At 42.2% G+C, this 21,377-nt stretch overlaps 1 protein-coding gene across 1 annotated transcript in view; it reads right to left on the bottom strand.

Annotated features, from left to right (window-relative positions):
* Nucleotides 1–3,859: 3,859 nt before the first annotated feature.
* LOC147011503 (uncharacterized) overlaps nucleotides 3,860–21,377 on the bottom strand; it is a 154,538-nt gene continuing 137,020 nt past the window's right edge. Inside the window, exons 8-10 of the mRNA XM_085858010.1 lie at nucleotides 9,720–10,124; nucleotides 6,378–6,409; nucleotides 3,860–4,604 (exon numbers count right to left, since the gene is read on the bottom strand). Of these exons, the coding sequence (XP_085714136.1) occupies nucleotides 4,482–4,604; nucleotides 6,378–6,409; nucleotides 9,720–10,124 (560 nt within the window). The 3' untranslated portion in view covers nucleotides 3,860–4,481. The remainder of the gene's footprint in view (nucleotides 4,605–6,377; nucleotides 6,410–9,719; nucleotides 10,125–21,377) is intronic.

The following is a 21,377-nucleotide window of genomic DNA, read 5'->3' as shown; positions in this document are numbered from 1 at the left end:
TCGTGTATTTTCAAATTTATTTAACAAAATTGTTGCATGCCGCTTGGCCAACTTAAAAGTCCCATGACACCCAAATGTACTGAAATTGTATATATATATATATATATATATATATATATATATATATATATATATATATATATATATATATATATATATATATATATATATATATATATATATATATATATATATATGTCCTTTTACCGGGCGTAGTGGCGTGCGCCTGCAATCCGGCTACTCGGAGGCTTGGGTTGGTGGATCGCTTGAGGACGGGGGCTCTGCACTGGGCAGCGTGTGGAGCAGCCCGGAATCATGGCGAAACCCAAATCCTGATCCCTGTGTCGTAAGAGGCGACCAGGGTTGCGTCAGGAAGGGCATCCGGCGTAAAACCTGTGCCAAATCAGTATGCGGATCATAACGGATGATCCGCTGTGGCGACCCCTAACGGGAGCAGCTGAAAGATGAACAACATATATAGATGTCCTTTTGGAGTTTTTCATCGTGATTTCAGATCTGACAATGTTTTTTCACAATACTCGTTCTGTAAAATGGAAAATAAAAAAAAGAAACCTCTTCGGGAACGCCCCTAAAAATTCTGCCGAAATCTACTGAAAGGGGCGTAACCCACATGACGTCATCTCCAGGACGACAAAGGCTGCACATAAATTACTCGGGTTGGTGGTCTACGTGATTGTTTTGGCTTCCTGTGTGTTTCCACATTCGATTGGTCAACTCAAACACTTCGTTCATTTCTGCTTTAAAAAAATCAAACATTTGGTTTTGAATAATGGATGACATGGACTTTGATTTGTCTGGTAGCGACGGTGAGTGTGAGAGAAATGAAGGATTTTGGTCTGAATCAGATGGAGAATTGTCGGATAACGTATTCGCGGCAGGTGAAGTTCAGGCAGCTGGAAATGGAATATGGCCTTACCAGTTCGAGCCCGAAGCAGGACAAGCAGAGGAAAATGGCGATGAAATTCCCGGAGTTCATGATGATCGGGAGGACATCGAAGGAAGACTTGGCAATGACAACTGGTTAGACTAAATCCTATTCGTAATTCAATAATGTAAATTCTACTTGCATACTGCTCAATATCAGAAATATTTTAGTGAGGTGACATGAACAGCGCAGCGCAGCGGACATGTTGCTCCTCGGCGAATGAATCGCAAGCAAGGCCAGCCCATGTTATCGGCCGTATCTCTCCACGCATAAAACGAAGCAATCTCGCTGTCCAGATACGATGAAAACTTGTGTGCAGAACACACCTTGCGACAAATTGTCTCGAGTAGTCCGATAAATCTGACGTTCTGTTGCATTTTTATTTATTTTATTCCTACTGTCATCATGTAGTGACAGTAGAAAACAATGAAGAAAAGAGAATAATAAAAGAAAGCTACAGCATGTCAGATTTATCGGACTAGTCGGACGGACGACGGATTTATCAGACTAGTCTAGACTCCAGAGTTGACAAGTAACTTGTATTAGCATGCACACAATGTATAAGTCAATGTGTAAGAGTCCCGAGGATATGAGGCCGTGTAATAGGACAGATAGATTTGTCTTTCATAGTTGTGCCAACATATTTTTCCCTGTTCATTTATTACAGCATTTTGGCTAAATGTTAATGAATAGCAAGCCAATGGAAGCAGTACCTTCACTTTAGAATAAACCCATGCATGTCGAGTGCAGCCATACCTGGTTTGCATGTATGTGGAATCGTACCTATCCCAGCAGGCTGGTTTCAATGAACAATTCAAGAAGCTGCAAAATGTGGGTGCAGGGTTTTCACGTTTGATTTTAAAATGATCTCCTTGCGCCTTGAAATGATGCAATATTAATCTTTAGTATTTTACTTGTATGTCCATGTAAGTTTATTTTTTAATGGAAAGGTTCAACAGTCACATTTTATATTTTATGGACATGGTATTGCCCTTTATTGTGCACACATCTATTGGATTTGTACATGAATACGACAAGGTAGTAAAGGGATAAATAATTGCCTCGTGATTGTTGTGTATACACGGCTCAGAAGCAGAATTTCTTTTCCGCGAAAAAATCACAGGAATTAAGACGATCAGTGAGATAGCAAACACATGTGCACAATGTATTTGTACGTACTTTATACGGCGCGCGACGTCCAATCAATCCACTCTGTGCGAGTCGCGTTCTGGAAATGGTCACGTGACCTGCGGTTCGCTGAACTCAACTTTTTTGAGGGGCGGGGCATAGCAAGTTGTGAAAATCACGAGAAATGTTCGAAATATTGGTCTTATTATCCCATTTTCGAATTTTAAAAAGAAACATGGGTGATTTCTTCACTTGGAAGGTCAAGTTAATATATAAATAACCAGAACGTTTTGAGTATCATCTGACCTTTAGTCTAACATATCATTCTCTTGACTCACCCCACCTCCACCCCTTTACCTTTGTCTCTTCCTTTTTTTTTTTTTTTTTTTCTCTCTCTCTCTCTCTCTCTCTCTCTCTCTCTCTCTCTCTCTCTCTCTCTCTCTCTCTCTCTCTCTCTCTCTCTCTCTCTCTCTCTCTCTCTCTCTCTCATCTGCTCTGCCATTGATGTATTGCACATCTACCTTTGCTTGTTCAACGTGAAAGACTTTCTTCATAAAAACATAAACAGCCACATCACAGATCCACCCAGACTTCAACTGGTTGTTGGAACCCAGAGTTTTCAATTCCTTTCCATCTTCAGGATCTTCCACCCCCTCATTATATACCTTCGTTGGATCGAGTAATGGGAATGTTCACACATTATTCACAATAGATTATTAGGTTTCCCCAGAAGATTCATCCCCTGTACAGTATCACAGCTTCCCACAATCTTGAGCTGCTGTTGAACCTTTTCAGTCTCACGAAGAACATCACCAACTCCATTGTAGTGGCTGGAGATGACACTGCTCGTTTCACAGTTCAAACCGACGCTTCCGATCACGCCATGGCCGCAACGCTCTATCAGTTTTGAAACTGTGAACAAAGGAGTGAACAAAGGCATGCAGCAGTGAAGAAGGAATCTTACCTGATGGTGGAAGCACTGGAGGCATTATCTGCTGGGATATCACTTTGAGCTTGTTTCCTATCAAAGATACATTTCATTCATGTTTGATAACAAGCAAGCTGGAAAAATCAAGAACGAGAAGATGATGAGGTGGCACATCGATCTATGATGCTGCAGGTATGACGTCATTTATCGACACACGAAACAAAATGCGACTGCTGTTGTCTTGTTCTTGTCAACCACCCAACTCATCCACCAAGTGTCGTCATAATCCATTCACAACTGTTTCACATATCGTGCTGGAGATCATTGTGGTCCCACCTGTCAATGGTGACATATCACTGAAATTTTTTTAGTATCTTTATCCTGATCAGAATCTGATAAATTTGTGCATGTCACAAACCCAACCTGTCCACCAAGTTTAGTCCGACCCCGTCCATGACACTGAGATATCGTGCTCACGGACAGACAAACCGATAGGGGTGAAAACATAACGTCCGTCCATCTTCGGTTTCAGAGGCAATTCCTCATTGTTTGTGGAAGGAGAAACTTTCTCGAATGTTCTCTTTCTCAGTATATGTAGACGGGAAAGAAGATTGAAAGAAGAGAAGAAAAGCCAAGAATCATGAGTTATTTTTCCATGCACAACACCATGCTAATGTCCTTCACATATCACTTGTGTTTTAACTTTTAAATAAACACAAGTTTGGATTTCAATCTCCTGCTGGGTCGACATCAATTGATTAAAGAACTTTCGAATTTTGTGATAAAAAACCGATCTGAAAAACAAATGAAAATAATTAAATACAATTGGCTGAAGACGAATGAGAATGTGAATTAACTTATTGAAGAAATGAACATATTTGATTTTATTTTTACCGCTTATACTGTTCATGTGATCAGTAGTACATCTCACCATGGTCAAAAGGAAAGAACAAAGGAGGATCCAAGCACACACACTCCATCTTGATTGTACCACAAGGTCCAAATTACCCAACCAGCATCAAGATAATGAAAGGGGAACTTCAAGGAGTGCACGAAACGTTCAAGAAATTAAATAAACAATTAAACAACAAATAACATTCCTCTCTCTCCTCTAAATTTAAACAATTCATTCAGTGCCAACTTGTTCTCTTTTGTTTCCACTGCATGACAATCGATCGATCGCACAGGACAATCGACCCAGGACAAGCATGGAGAAGCGAGTCCCGTTCCCCGACTTAGGGTTATGTCATTAACCATGGGATACATCCACCGAGCCCCTGTGTGTAAATGATCTATTTTATTGGATTTATAACAGGAGATTGATTATATGTGGTGTGGAAAGACAACTTCTGTATAATATACTACTGTGTAAGCAGGGCAGGATTTTAAAGATGATTGCGAGACAAAGTTTTCCACAAACAGGGAAATGAACCGAACAGGGAGAGAAGAGGAAATTGTGGTTGAAACGACAGAGGAACATCATTCGGTTTTAACCACGGCGTAGATGGACGTGTCTGCTGAGTGTTGAGGACGTGGAGAATGAAAGTCTGGTTTGGGCTGATCTGCGAGAGTGGCGTAAGTCAACTCAACTTCCTCTTCCACCTGATGGACAAACAGTTTTGGCTTCACAAGGATTTACAAAGAACTTTAACACAGGAGGACATGAAGCCCATCAAGCCCAAACAATCATGAAAATATATTCGTACCCACGTCCACCGATCCCCATTCCATACACATACCGATCCAACTCTATTTTAAAATATCCACTCACTCTGTTGTCATTACCCTTGCAGGGAGAACACTCCATGTATTCACCACTCTCTGAATGAAAGATTTCTGCCTTTCTACCTTCCTAAATCTACTCTTCATTACTCTTTTACAGTGTCCCCTTGTCCCATCTGTTTCCATTCCCATGAAAGACTCTTCTGGACATATTTTCTCTTTACTCTTCATAATCGTAAACATCTGTATCAGATCCCCTCATCATCATCTCCTTTTTCATGTAAAACATTCTGTCTGTTTCAGCGACTCCTCATACCTTCGTTTAGCCAGGCCTGAGATCAACTACATGTTCCGTACTGAACCCTCTCTGTTGCCGCAATTTCCTTCCTCAGATGTGGTGCAGATGATGGTCCTTCCACCACCAAAATATCTAAAGCCTTATTAACTTCACATGACACTGTACAATCTGCTACCCTCCCCCCCCACCCCAAATCCATTACCACCCCCTGATCGTCCTGTGTTCCACGCTCCAAGATTGCTCCTTGCATCATGTGATCTCTATTTTCATTATTCTTACCCATCCCCAACACCTTACATTTATTTTTGTTAAACTGCATCTGCCGATCTTTTGCCCAATTTAATAAATTATCCAGACTTTCCTGAATCTGATCAGCCCCTCTCTGGGATGTACCTTACCACATATCTTCATGTCATTTTTAGATATGGAAAACCGACTCTTAACACCACTGTCCAAATCATTGATGTAAATCATTTGTTATAATGGTCCTCATCCCTGGGATACCCCTCACTACTTACATCCTCCCAGCCAGATATCCTCCCATTCACAACCTCTCTTTATTTTCAATCAATAATCAATCAATAAACCATTTTCAAATCCAGTTAGGGACTGCACCAGCCACTCAACAAGCCCTCATCTTAGCTAACAACCTTACATGTGGTTCCTCAGCAAATACCTTCTGAACGTCTCGACACACGACATCCACTACACTTCCCTCATCCACCAAGTCAGAAACATTATCATTGAACTCTAATTAATTTATTAAACAAGAGCTCCCTTCAGTAAATCCATGCTGGCTTCCTTTAATTAGTTTGTTTTTATTTAAATTGTTCCTCATTTCATCCCCAATTAACATCTCCAACACCTTCCACACATCTGAAGTTAAACTAACAGATCTATATTTCCCCAACTCATCTCTGGGTCGTTTTGTGAAATAGTGTTCCATGTCCTGTCCAGTCCTCCGTTACCTGTCCTAACTCCAATCAGGTGTTAAAGATATCGGTTAACGTCTCACTATGTAATATGATACCTCCCTCAATACTCTTGGATGCATATCGTCTGTCTCCGGATCTTTATCATCGGATCTAAATTCCACAAAATGAAGGAATAATAACTGTTTTCAGTGTATTTTTATCATCATAAATTGGTGGAATTCAAGTGAAACGAGTTATAATGATGTAGAAAGGTAAATCAGATGGAAACACACCTGACACCAACATCCAGGAGACAGGTGCTTGATGATGAATTGATTAAAAGTTTGAAATAAAAGAACAAATTGAATGAAGAACTAAATAATAACTTGGTATTATATCTGAATGTGATGAGGTGAAAATGAAAAAGAGTAAATCACTCACATTCTGATTTGGATTCATTCCACTGTTGATCCCTGAGGGAGGTTAAAAAAAAATTAAACAAAACCCAGTTACATCCAAACAAACAAAGAATCGTGATGGGTCGAAAAGTTTTCCTCATCAAGAACCAAGAAAGGGAGAAGCCTGGTGTAGGCTTCGTGGTGAGTGTGGTGGCTTGGGATCCTTGTTCGTTGTTAATTAATTTTAAAAAATAATGTTAATTTTAAAAAAAGTGAATGTTAAAAAACACTTGTTTGTTGAATTCAATGACCTGAAATATAAATCCTTTTAAAATTTCAAGTCAATGTGATGAAAATTTATTTTAGAAATTTCACCGAAGTTGTCAATCTTTGGACGATGTTGACCTTTTGGCTTAAGTTGACCTCAAAATAATTGATGATTGAATCCAGTGACCTGATATGCAAATCCTGTTCAAAGTTCAGGTCAATTGGTTGAAAATTGAGGATTTTTGAAATTGCACCGAAATTGTGGACCTTTGGCCTATGTTGACCTTAAAAAGAATTGGTGGTTGAAATCACTGACCTGATGTGAAAATCGTCTTCAAATTTCAACTCAATCGGATAGAAGTTGATGATTTTAGAAATTTGACAAAGTTGGTGACCTTTGGCCTATGTTGACCTTTTGACTTCAAAAACAACAGGCTTCTTTTCTCTGACCAACTCTACCATTTTGTGAAGTTTCATGAAAATCGGATGAAACATGTCACCTGCAGGCGATTGACAAACAGACAGATAGACAGACAGACAAACACATGCGACCAACCAATATACATATGAAAAATCGTCGGTTTTCACAAGTAACAAACAGAAAGACAGAAAGATAGACACTTCTCGGCCGTATATGCCATTTTGGGGAAGAACTGTGCACTTTTGAGGACAAATATACTATTTTTCACACAATTACTTTGAACTTTGCTCTTTCATATAAGATCAGGAAACACCTTGTCTGGCCCAGGTAAGCATGTGAAATTGACCAGGAACGATGGCAACCATTTTTCTGTTTAAAACAAGTAAAAAACAACAGAATCATTCATGAAAATCTTCTTTTATTAGATTAGGAGTAAATTTTTGAGCCCAGAAATGAAATAGTTTATGGTTAGAATCCTTCCATTCCAGTATTTATTTGGTTTCCAGACTGTTGCGAAGGAATCTAAGGTTATAAATTGGTGAGAATAATCGATACTTGCTTGTTATGAACACGAAATAAAACAGAAAACTGTAAAAATTTACACATGAAGTTACGTTTGTGTCATATCACTAATAATCTGAGCATTGTCGAGTTTAATTTTCAATCGTCTCCATTGTTGGTACAACCACCTTTGTAGGAACACAAATCAGTGCATGTGAACTTTTCTGAGAAGCACTTGCAATTCCCTGAACAGCACACCTTGCAGAGACATCGAATAAATTCTCTACAACCATTTGCTGCCTCTGGACGAGCCACTACAGTGGTCTCCAGGCATTCCTAACCAGATCATGGACCCAACTCCAATCGGCTGGACCAGGAAGGCTGGGACGGGCCACAAGTGATTGCCACCAGATGTGGCCTGCTCAAAGGACTGCACCCTTGACATGCTGAAGTTGAGTATCACTAGTTGGTGGTATGGTGCTCATACTTTGACTCCGTGGGAACAAATCACGCCTTGAATAATCACAAGAGCTGTCCTGTCCTCGCAAGTCTTTTGATACATTGCAATCATAAATCTCTCTGTATTGTATAGATTCTTCTGGAACATCATCTGGCTGGCGTGATCACGTGGTGAATGTATCTGTGTCCGCTGGATATGCCTGCCACATTTCCCATGCTGTCTTCTTCCTTTTACCAAGAAAACTGGAAGTTGTGTCACATCCACTGATTGTACGCAACAATGGTAATGGCCTGTATTTCAAAGCACCAAGGTTTCTTGCAATGCAATGCACAGGGCACATCCAGTACTTGAACTGCTTTCCAGAGCGATGTGCAACGTACATTTATTTGAGGTTGTCAATCTGAAAATAGAAGGAAACTGCTAATATTACCACATCTGTGTTTACAGTCCATATTATCTCCCTGTTGTCACCTTCTTTCACACAGTGAGCAGCATGCAATATCTCACGGGTGTCAGCTTCATCTTGTGTGTAAGGACAGACTGAGGGATCTTCATCCTCGACAGGTGAGGATAAGACTGTTTCTCCATGTGTGCTGTGGAGCTGCTTTCCTTCACAATCCAGAGATTCTACAACTTGATTGGTCAAAAAAAACGACACAACTCTGTCTTGTTCTCAACTCGAAGGAAACTGTGCCAGTCAGTAGGCATGGACGTGTCCGCAGTCTCCTTTCGTCTCTTCCCTTTGCCTCTTCTTTCTCTTGAGTCTTTCTTTGAACCCTTTTTTTTCTGTAGACATCCCATATGATATCCACAAGGACAGAGCTGAACCCAAACCCATCATGTGGTCTTGCAAGGTTCATGAGCACCTGTTGAAACCATTCAAATGTCTTCAGATTTTGTGTGACAGTTTCGTAACCAACAGTGCCACCAGTGTTCTGTCTTGGAGATTTTGTTGGATCTTACAGGTTTTCATCCGTCACACTCTGATAAAGAACACATGCTGTATGTTCCAGTCCATTGATGGCGTTGATGTTTCTCTTGCACTTGTCTGTCCACTTGGTGCAATGTCAAATAGCTTCACCTTGTATGACATGATAGCAGGCCATGAGGCAGAAAGATTTCTCAACAAATAAAATGAAAAAAAATAAAACACACCAGAGAGTTCAAAATACTAAAATACTTTTCTATACAAATAGGATGAAGTGTGTGTGAAGTTTCATGATGATACACGAAACGGTTTTAGGAGTTCTGGCCTGGAAACAAGAATGATCACACACAGATGGACAGGCACAAAGCATCAGACAGACCAACAGACAGGCAGACAGACAAACACGAAGCATCAGATGGACCAACAGACCAACAAACAGACAGACAGACAGACCAACAAACAGACAGACAGACAGACAAACACGAAGCATCAGATGGACCGACAGACCAACAAACAGACAGACAGACAGACAGGTTGTTTCCGGATCTTATAATGAAGAGAAAGCTTCAACATACCTCTGTTCCAACGGACATATTTGTACTGTGAAGTGCACGATTTTTTTACAACATGGCCGAGACGAGGCAGAGTAACGCCCAAGACCAACCAACCAACACCACTTGGAAAATCTTCCATTTTCACAAATAACAAGAGTTTACACTCAGCACAGTGAACCATCAAATTATTGAATAAGGGAAACAAACGAAGGAAGGAAACAAATAATAAAAACATCACATGTCAGACTCTTCACCTTCATGGAGATTTCGATGTTTCTTGTGAATGAAAAAGCCAAAAACAATTAGAAGAAGAACCAGGATGATGGCAGATGTACATCCAATGACGATCCCTGTGATTCCTCGTTTTCCTTCAAACTCTTCGTAGAAAACAAATCCCTTCCCCGTCCCGTGCTGGTTCTGTACCAGACAGCTGTAGTTCCCTTCTGGATCTTCTCTTGTGATGTTATAACTGCTGATGATCTTCTGTAAATCATTTTGGTTATTTGGACTCACAACGGTCTCGCTTCCATTTATGAGGAGTCCCTGTGGGTTCCACCAGGTGATGTTTGGTCCCGGCTTGGCTTCGGCCTCACAGAAGAGCCTCCAGGAGGCGCTGGAACTCACGAACTCCCTCCAGATATCCAGGATCTTTGGACGCACTGTGGGACCACGTGATCATGTTTACTACAACAACATACATTGTGGGAAATAATACACGCGTGTCACCATGACGATGATATATAATACGGTAATGTGGATTCCAACTTGTATCCTGTCATAATCATTCCTTGTGTGTTTATTAATTTTGGGAAAATCAAGGCTCATGAAACTTATCCATGAGAAATAATAAAATAATTATCGACAAATAATAAAATGTTCAGAGAAGTTTAAAGTGAAGGTGAGATTGAAAAACGACCTAAGAGTGAATGTTGTTAAATAAGGGAAAGTTATTGTTACCTGAGGTTCACTTTTACAGGTAAATTGGAGATTTGAAGGGAAGAAGAGGATTTGATTTACAGTAAGAGTCATCTCCACAAACAGGAGGGAATAATAAGTGAAGATAAACTCCATGTTTTATATTTATTAATTTACTCCATCTTGTTTCTCCACATGATTTGTACAAACTCCTTCGTGACTCTTGAACACTGGAACAGGTACAGTTTCTACAACTCTGATATTATTAAACATCCCATTATCGAACTCTTCAGGATTTCTGGTAATAATCCCATTACAAACACAAACCCGATTGTAAGATTAAACCAGCGATTAATTTTCGGGTTTTCTTGTTCAAACATTCTGTTCAAATCTCCTGATAAAACATCCCTGGGTCTGGGGATGAACATTGGAGATAAGATGAAGTTTTATTGACTGAAACTTCCTGATGCTCAGAGATAATATCTTGGAGTGACTTATGACAAGGAACATTTGTGATATTTCCTCTGCTCATGAAAGTAACCGCATCAATGCCTAACTCTCTTCATAAAACCTCGACATAAAACCTTTTACAAACAACAACAAAATTATGAGCAGCTTTATCCGCTGGAGCGAAAACGTTGCTATCATGGAGATCCCGAATGATTTTACGAACACTCAACTTGTTCAACACTGGTTTAGATTGACCCAGTGAAAGTAAGCCCCGACTACTATTAAACTTAATCCTATTATCCAGGACTTCCACAACTCTGTTGTACCATGAAATAAAACTGCTTAGACATAACTTCTACTTGGTGCACATTTTGTCAACAAAATTAGACACAAAATCCATAATTGAAGACCTAATGCAGCTCCAAGGTTGAGTTACTGGTTCCCTATATTTAACTCACATCTTCATCAGATCCCTAATTTCATTATTACTTATTATATTAAAATCCCCATAAACAACGTGTGCACAAGGACCATATAAAAAAGGGGAAGATGAACATGCACAGTCAGTTTCCAAAATATCCTTTACTATATCTATACTAAAAGGATAGTCCTTTGGTCTTGGTTAAAGTGAAACAAACCTTCAATGGGGTTTGCTCCCAAACTTTATCTGGTAATATACTATTTACACTAGTATCCCTTTTAACAGGATGAAGACGAAGCCGATCTACCTGCTTGCTGGAAAAATCACAAATTAAGAAATCGCAGATCCTTTCAACTTTGGGAGTAGATTGTTTATCAGAACCCTGCTACAAAAATCTTCAATAAAAATCGAGCACATGTCATGCTAAAACCTGCTAACCTGCGAAACACTGGAGAATATGAGCTAAGACATGTTAGGAACATGCCCTCTGAAGAACATAAAAATCATGGAAAACCTTTTCTTCAGAAAAACCTTGAAGTTTATCAATTATCTCTGAAAGTTCCATTTTTGGAGCTGTACAACCCCGACTACAAGGCCCATGACCTCTGGGTCTCCTTATGATTGAATTAGAACTAATTCGAATGAAATAACTGTCTTGGGACCGCCGTTGTTTGCCGTTGCCTCGGGGGAGTGCCGGTTTTGCAGAACAGCAACAATATCAATGATTGTACATCACACGTAGAATAAGCATCACGTAATGGGGAAATACAGAGGATTAAATGGATATTCAAACAAAATGTTCAAGTTGATATAATTTTGGTAAAACTCCTCAAATCACATTAAAATATGAAATAATACTTTAATAATTTCAATATTAAATGTAAAGAGGTAAATCTTTGTATTCCTCGGCTTTTCTGGATCCCTAAGCTTCATAAGAACCCATACAACTATCGGTTTATAGCGGGTGCCAGGCAGTGTTCTACCAAAGCGTGATTGGTTATAGTTAACTCAGGACTGCAAGTTATTGGAGAACAGTTCAGGAAATATTGTTTAGCAATTGAGAATAATTCAGGTATATACACTTTCTGGAGCATTAATTCTTCTTTAGAGTTTTTAAATAGGATTAGAGGTCTCAACATCAAATTAGTTGAAGTTTTTGATTTTTCAACTTTATATACAAATTGGGATTTCGTCCGAGTGAGGGATTCACTCTTAAAAGTGATTGACAAGGTTTTTAACTCTTGATAAGTTTTTAAATGTCAGATTTGATAGACCATTTTTTTTCTAAAAAGAAACACTCAAGTTTTCATCGTTTTGAGAAGCAGAAGTTTAAGGATGTTGTTTATTTTATTTTATTTACTAATTTTGTATCTTTTTGTGGGATAATGTTTCAACAATTTAAGGGTATTCCCATGGGTGACAATTGCAGTCCCCGACTCGTGGACATTTTTCTTATTTTCTGTGAATTTTCATTCATGCACAAACCGATAAAGGAGAAAAAAATTAGAATTCGCGAAAAAAATTATCTCGTACATATCGTTATATAGATGATATTTGTGTGGTTAACTATAATTATTTTGATAGTCAGCTTCACAAGATTTATCCGGATAACCTGATTGCAAACTGGAGTGGTAATGATTGTTCAGTTGCTGCGTATCTGGATGTGTTGGTTAGAGTTGGACAGAATGGTTTTCGTACAAGAGTAGATCATAAAATTGATGATTTCAGTTTCCCTGTAGTCTTCTACACCTTTCCAGGTTGCAATGTTCCACTTAAAATGGGTTACAATGTCTTTTCATCTCAGCTACTTAGATTTTCACGAATTTGTTCAGTAAAGAATGATTTTGTGGATCGTGCTGAGAAGGTTTTTTTTACATCATGTTAAACAGAGGACATTTGGCTGATTGTTTGAACAGGTCTTGCATAAACAGTCTTCAGACTCCATTGTCACCTTTTATTTAAGTTTGGATGGTTTTCATTGCATTGCATTTAATATAATCACAATTAATTAATTGTATTTTAGTAAAATTTTGATCTATATATATATATATATATATTGAAATATGGAATTGAATAAAAGTAATAAATATTGTTTATAAAATACATTTTAAATGAACATAAAAAAATTAGTTGGTGGTTGCTGGGATACGCAGTGCAGGACGTTAAAATCGGTTGTTAATGACAGGTTGAATATTTGAATGACAGTTTGAGTCGATGGTTAGATGGAGGTGCTGTGCAATGGACATGTCTATCAGGTCGTGTTTATCGCTTAATATATGATCATATCAAGTGGTGTGTGATTAAAGTTATTCAAATGTAGTCATATTTAAATGAAAAATCGTGCTTAGCACGACACTTGGCGAAATAGTTGACCTTTCTGTGTGGTGGTCCAAGCTGTAATGTCATGGAATGTGTGGTGTTTATTTGTTCGTACATTAATAAAATGACGCGACGTCACAAATAACAATTATCAGGCGTGCGTTGTCATGGTAACGGCAGCAGATTGAAAATTTTCACAACTCATTTAAAGCCACCATGTGACATTCAACAACTTATCATCGGTGCTAGTTGCCTTCATTCTGATTGTAGAAAATATTTGAAAATACCGAGGAACATTGCTTTTCAACCAGCTTTACGATCCCGTTATGAGGTTTGAAATATATTGTAAAACAAAAATATGTATTTTATATGTGTATTTTTCATGTTTTGGGTGACCCTGACCTTGACATTGGGTCAATATCGATCAAACTTTGTACACATGTTAATATTACATGCATAAATAGACAGTATAAGTTTCAATATAATAAGTGCAAAACTGTTTGAGAAATAGCCATGTGTAATTCACCAAATTCCCCATTGGTTTATAATGGGCGATAATATAAAGTGATGCAGAATCCAGATCTTGATATTGAACATCACCAAAATTCACATCTCCTTTTGCACTGTAGATTTCTATCAGCTGTTAAAATCTCATCCAAATCGGTTAAGAATTGTGACCTGGAGAACGAATAGAATTTTTTTTAAATCACGCCAATAGCTAAAAACTTTGACGTCATACGCTTGCGAAAACTGTGCATAATTTGTACTTGCATGCATTTTAAAACATTTAGATATTCCATTGAAGTTTGTTTTGGCATCAACTGGAAGTCGCTACGACTTCCGGTCACTGAGTTATGTCCAAAAATGTGTTTTCACGTTGTGTGACGTCACGTCGCGACGTTTAGTCCGATAAAGACGGGGTTTGGACGCGGACCGTCTCAGGTGGATTGCCGATCAGGTATAAAAATTTAAGAACGACTGGTCCAGCCGTTTGGGCTGTAGACGACCGGACAAACAAACAAACAAACAAACAAACCAACAAACGGAACAGACCAACATACTTGACAAAATCTAAGATTTCGCCAAGTGTTAAAAGTAATAATTAAATAAGTTTGAATAAGAATATTGCATTGCTGTTGACTGAATGTCTGGACACAACTTTGAGGTTGTGGGTCCATTGATGTTGAGTAATCTACTGATGTAGACGAGAGACCGGGGTCGTGGATCCACCGTTTGGAGAGGTTCTGGGTTGACAGGATCGAAACCCCGCTGAAAAACAGTGCCAGCTGATAATCCGGGCAGTTGGTAAATCAGAAAATTGCTTATAAGTGAAAGTTGTAACTTTTAATAAAATAACTTGTGTAAGAACTTACCAGTTCGTAATAAATCTGTGTTTGTGTGTTCATGTATCTGTGTTTGAATGAATGTGTCTGAATGTATGTATGTGGATATGTGGGGTGTACATATGTACGTGTGTGTTTTTTTTTGTGTGTGTGATAGAATTGTTCGGAAGAGTTGTGTGTGAAAAAATGAGGTGTGTGTGTGTGTGTGTGTGTGTGTGTGTGTGTGTGTGTGTGTGTGTGTGTGTGTGTGTGTGTGTGTGTGTGTGTGTGTGTGTGTGTGTGTGTGTGTGTGTGTGTGTGTGTGTGTGTGTGTGTGTGTGTGTGTGTGTGTAATTTAATGTCTTCCTTCAAGGGTCAGGTCATATGAGATCTGACTTGCAGCAGGTATCATGGAAACCTGTATTATCTGTTTCATTGTCGGGTTGTCGACGACTAAACTGTCTCCCCCACCAGGTTTCCAGGTGAAGAGGGTGTATGATATGGACACCCAGCAGCATTAAAATCAAAACCTGTAAAAGGTTGGAGGAGCTCCTTGTGAGCCAACGGCCATCCATATCTCATGCCCAACTGTGTCTGCAGATGTCCTCCTGCAGTTGGGTTACTTTTTTCGGAGGTTGGTGGCAGGATTTGCACTCCGGTTACGGTAAAACACTTCACTCCGCAAAACATAAGAAAAACGCAAAGTAAACTGAAAAGCCACTCCGTGGGAGGACCTTCTGTGCAGCTGCCCACTGCAAGGCAACTCAATGGATGATGAGATTGGGGCAAAGCCTTCATGACCCCCTCTCTTTGATGACAGGAGGAAAACAACGGAGAAACCTTCCCGGGTCAGATTGTGGTAGTGTGTGTTGGGGTGGTGCTGAGGTGTCGTCCACCAGATGGCAGTCTCCTTGGGTCAACCTGAGGTGGTCCCTTCGGGTTAGGTCATGCCAGGTGGGGCAGCATGTGCCAGAGTAGCGTGTCGCTGCGTCCACTTTCTGCCAATACTCCAGAGGCCTCCGTCTGACCACCCCACTGGCAGATGCCTGGCCCATCCCCATCTCCTTGAGATGCCGATCAACCTAATGCAACCACGAGGCACGTGGTCGGCCCATTGGCCTCCTCCACTCACGAGACTCCCTCACTGAGAAAATCCGGTGAGCAGGATCAGCGTCCGGAAAACGAGCCACATGTTCATACAGCCGCAGCTGACGCTCACCGACTATGCAGGAAACAAATCTCATTTGAATTTCTCTCAGCAACCGCTCGTTGTACACAGTCCGACCAGTGATAGCCAAGGATTCTCTGAAGAGACCTGGTACCAAAATAATTAAGTCCCCGTCTCAGATCCCTGGACAGAGTCCAAGTCTCACATCAATAGAGCAAGACTGGAAGCACCAAGGACCTGAACACTCGGACTTTCATCCTCTCTCACAGGTCGCGGCAATGCCACACCCCATGATCCAATTAATCCATGACTCCTCAGGCCTGACCCAGACGTTTGTTGACCTCCGGCTCACAGCTAGCAGATACATGGATATCACTGCCAAGGTAAGTGAATCTCTCCACGACCTCAACATCCTCATCACAAACAGGCAAAAACAGGACAGCAGCATCCAATATGTCATTGAAAGCCTGGATCTTAGTTTTGACCCAGGAAACCCGTAACCCCAGTGGCTCTGACTCCTCATTCAGCACCTCGAGGGCCCCTAAAAGGATATCTAAAGTCTCCGCAAAGATAACTGCATCATCCGCGAAATCAACGTCAGAGATATTGACATTCCCAAACGATGCACCGCAGCTTGATCTCTCTGACATCCTCCCAATAATCCAGTCCATACAAGTGCTGAAAAGTGTGGGGGCCAGTACACACCCCTGACAAACTCCAGTAACAACTGGGAATAAGTCAGAGATGGCACCACCACATCGCACAGCACTCTCAGTACCAGAGTAGAGTTCAGATATCAGATTGATCAGTTTTGGTGGCACCCCACGAAGACCAAGAATCCTCCAGAGGACATCCCGATTCACTGAATCGAACGCTTTACAGAGATCAACATAGGCTGCAAGCAGCCCCTGCCGAAACTCTCGTCTCCGTTCGGTGAGGACACGAAGAGCAAAGATACGGTCAATCGTTGACCTCTTTGGTGCAAAGCCTGACTGCTCTGGACGCTTATGCTCAAGCAGATGGTGGCGAACCCTATCAAGAATTATCCGAGCAAAGACCTTGCCTGGAACTGAGAGCAGCGTCACCCCTCAGTAGTTGTTGCAGTCTTGGCGATCACCCTTCCCTTTCCAGAGAGGGACAACATGGCCCCTCTTACAGTCAGTTGCGATGATGCCTGTGTTCCATGCAGAGTACAGAACTGCATGCAACGACACGAGTGCGCCATTTCCACCAGCCTTGAGAGGTTCAGCACGGATGCCACAGATTCCAGGAGTTTTATGCCATTTCAATCGGTTCACCGCAGCCTGTGTTTCCACAAATGAAAGTGGATCACAGTTGATTGGAGTGTCAGCAATCGGGATCGGAACACCCCTGACATCCAACTCAACAACGTCGATCAGCCTGGTACTGTTCTGGCTCAGAGTAACCGGCCAAACGCCCCTTCACTTCGGACTCCTCTGTCAAGAGCCTTCCACTCTCTGCTCTCACTGTAGTACACCGAGGAACGGGCTTGGACGAACGTAATGCGCAAATTCCCCTCGAAGCAGGACGAGAATCACTTGACCACAGGTAATGCTCTACCCCCTCACATTCCTTGCACATAAGCCTCCTTCTCCACTCTGAGTGCACGTACAGTTTTACGCCTCAGCTCCCTGAACAGCTCAGCTCTGCCATTCAGCCTGGCTCTGTGACTCTGGGCAATGGTATCCAGTGTCCCTGGAGAGACAAAATTCTTCACCCTCTGATGAGTTCCAAGACATCAACCGGCAACATCAAGTATTGTGGTCTTGAAGGCACTCCACAACTCTTCAGGATCCCCCAAAGCACCCAGACTCCCCACATCTCCACTCAGCCTGTTCGCAAATTCCTCAGCTTCCCTCTCATCCTTGAGCTTGCCAACATCCAGCCGAGGCTGGGATGGTACCATTCTCCAGGATTTAAGGTGCAACTTAAGAGTTGCCACAAGCCTGTGGTCAGTATTGAGGAACTGAGCACTCCGGTAGACACTGCAATTCTGGATCATCCTCCAGCGCCCATCAACGAACATGTGGTCAATCCCCTTTGCCACACCGCCAGCATTAGAATACCAAGTCCAGCAATGAGCCTGTGGGTGCTGAAACCATGAACCAGCCACCCGAAGTCCATGACTTCTTGCAAAGTCAAGGAACTTGGTGCTATTCTGGTTCACAGTTCAGACCAATGGGGACCCACACATGTCTAATAACCATCCCTATCAGTTCCAGTTGATGCATTGAAATCCCCCAAGACGAGAAGAGTATCTCGCCTGGGAAACTGATCGACCACAGACTCAAGCGTGGCACAGAATGCGTCCTTCACAGTGAGATCACTCGCCTCAGTCAGAGCACATACAGAGACCAGGGAAATGACATCCAAGGAGTGCCAAATCCTTCGTCTCAGAATACGCTTGTTGACCGGTGTTAACTCAATTATCGTTGGAGACAGCTTATTCGACACAGCAACATACACTCCTTGGGCATGGTAACCAAGAGAGCGACCAGACCCTCACATGGTGCAATCACCCGTCCTGATCTCGCCGCAATCCGGTTTCTGAACCTCTGAGAGTGCTGCAATACCGATGTTCAAACGCTTAATCTCAGATGATAACAGGGACAGGTGATCATCCTCTCTTCGGGATCGGATATTCCAGGCACCCACCCGAAGGGACCTCCTCAGGTTAACCTCAGGGGACCGCCATCTGGTGGACGACACTTCTGCAACACCTCGACACAATCTCCCGCAATCTGACCCGGGAATGTTACCTCATGGCTTCCCTCCTATCATCAAAGATTGGGGTCCCGAAGGCTTTGACCCAATCCTGTCATCCGGTGAGCTGCACTGCAAACGGAAGCTGCATCGGAGGTACTCACACGGAGTGGGTTTTCAGATTTTTTTCATGTTTCTTAGTTGTTTTGCGGAGTGGAGGGTTTTACGGGGCTGGAGTGCAAGTCATGATACCAACCTCCTTCACCAACCTCCATCAGAGTGATCAGACCAATAGTAGGTGTAACCCACCGCCATGATCTGGCCGCAATCCGGTGTCCAAACCTCAGAGAGTGCTGCAATACCGATGTTCAAACGCTTGATCTCAGATGATAACAGGGACATGTGATCATCCTCTCTTCGGGATAGGATATTCCAGGCACCCACCCGAAGGGACCGCTTCAGGTGAACCTAAGGAGACCATCGTCTGGTGAACGACACCTCAGCAGTCAGGAAGGTTACTCCGTGGTTTCCCTCCTAACATCAAAGATTGGGGTTCCCGAAGGCTTTGCCCCAATCCCATCATCTGGTGAACTGCCTTGTGATGGGCAAATGCACAGGAGGATCTCTCCACTGGGTTTTCAGATATTTTTTCTGCTTTTGCAATGTTTTGCTGAATGAAGGGTTTTACGGTGGCCGGTGTACAAATCCTGCCACCAACCTCATAATAAAAGTAACCCAACTGCAGGAGGACGTCCGCAGCCACAGTTTGGCACGATATATGGATGGCCTTTGACTCACAAGGAGCTCCTCTACCCTTTGACAGGTTTTGTTCTTCATCCTGCTCGGCGTCCATATCATACACCCTCCACACGAAGAAACTCGGTGGGGGAGATGGTCTCGTTGCTGACAACCCGACCATGGAATAGGTTCGTACAGGTTTACAAGGAGGAGGAGGAGATTGGGACCATACTGTGTGCAGAGCGTTGGTGATGCTTCAGCAGTCTCCTTGGCTATTGGGCACAATCCTGGATGGGTCACCAATCTGACACAGTATACCAGCATGCTGGCACTCATTTTGCTAACCTCGGAAGGATGACAGGCCGAGTTAACCCCACCTGGTATTAATTCAACAGCTGAGTGGGATTTCAATTCAGGACCCGAGGATCCAAAGCCCGCCACCCGAACCATTAATCCAACACCACGCATTGGTTTACAAGGAACTTGTAGCAAGTCACAGATCTAATCTGACCTGACCTGACACAAAGTGAACTTTGACCGACCTCCGAAGTTCAGAGACCGGATCATGGTGAAATCATGGCAGGTGGTGACACCTACTATTGGTCTGGTCACTCTGATGGTTCCCATGCCTGATGAGTTGCTGTAGCTCTGTCAAAAAGCAGACTCCAATGATCATTGAGGTAACACCAGTCACTGAGCGTATTATGAGACTAAGGATTTGTCACTCCTTGGGTATCATTTCCCTGGTCTCCGTACATGCTCCGATGGAGGCCAGTGATCTCACCGTGAAGGACCCATTCTATGCCGCTCTCGAGTCTGTGGTTGATCAGTGCTCCAGGCAAGGTACTCTTCTCGTTTTGGGGGATTTCAATGCATCGACAGGAACTGAGAGGGATGGTTATGAGACATGTTAGTCCCCATGGGTCTGGAACTTTGAACCAGAATAGCACGAAGTTCTTTGACTTTGCAAGAAGTCATGGACTGAGGCTGGCTGGTTCATGGGTTCAGCACCCACTGTCTCATCGCTGGACTGACTATTCCAACACTGGTGGTGTGGCAAAGGAGATTGACCATGTGTTCATAAATGGTCGCTGGAGGAGGATCCAGAACTGCAGGGTCTACCGGATTGCCCAGTTCTTCAACACCAACCACAGGACTGTGGTCGCAACTCTGAAGTTTCAGCTTAAACCTGGGAGAATGCTACCATCTGAGCTTAAGCTGGATGTTGGCAAGCTCAAGAATGAGAAGGTCGCTGAGGAGCTTGCAAACAGGCTGAGTTGGGATTTGGGGGCTCTGGGTGGTTCAGGGAATCCTGAGGAGTTGTGGAGTGCCTTCAAGCCCACCATCCTTGATGTTGCCAGTTATATGTCTTTGAACTCACCGGAGGGTGAAGAAGAATTTTGTCTCTCAAGGGACACTGGATAGCATTGCCCAAAGTCACATGGCCAGGCTGAATGGTAAAGCTGAGCTGTTCAGGGATTTGAGGTATAAAACTCTACATGCATGAGGGTGGACAAGGAGGCCTCTGTGCGAGGAATCTGTGAGAGTGTAGAACATCACCAGTTGTGAAGTCATTCTCGTCCTGCTTAAGCCGCTGTCACAACTTGACGTTTTTGCCAGCGTATGGCAACGTATCAACATGGAGGAAAAACACTGGCGTACGCTGAACTATTGATGTTTTTTCAGTTTTTGGCGTATTCATAAAGAGTTGGACGTATGCATAATGTATTACTAACGTACACAGAACGTTTTGATAACAGATAGATAACTTATACCAACGAATGCTTCGCGTGTTGTTGGCGTTCACAACCTCTGCCCAACGATAATCTAACATATGCAGAGCGCGGCAGCGTAT

The sequence above is a fragment of the Eptatretus burgeri genome, chromosome 15 (assembly GCF_056783735.1).
Source record: "Eptatretus burgeri isolate ZD-2024b chromosome 15, Ebu_testis_v1, whole genome shotgun sequence".
Taxonomy (NCBI): domain Eukaryota; kingdom Metazoa; phylum Chordata; class Myxini; order Myxiniformes; family Myxinidae; genus Eptatretus; species Eptatretus burgeri.
This window is presented reverse-complemented; position numbering and strand designations above follow the sequence as displayed.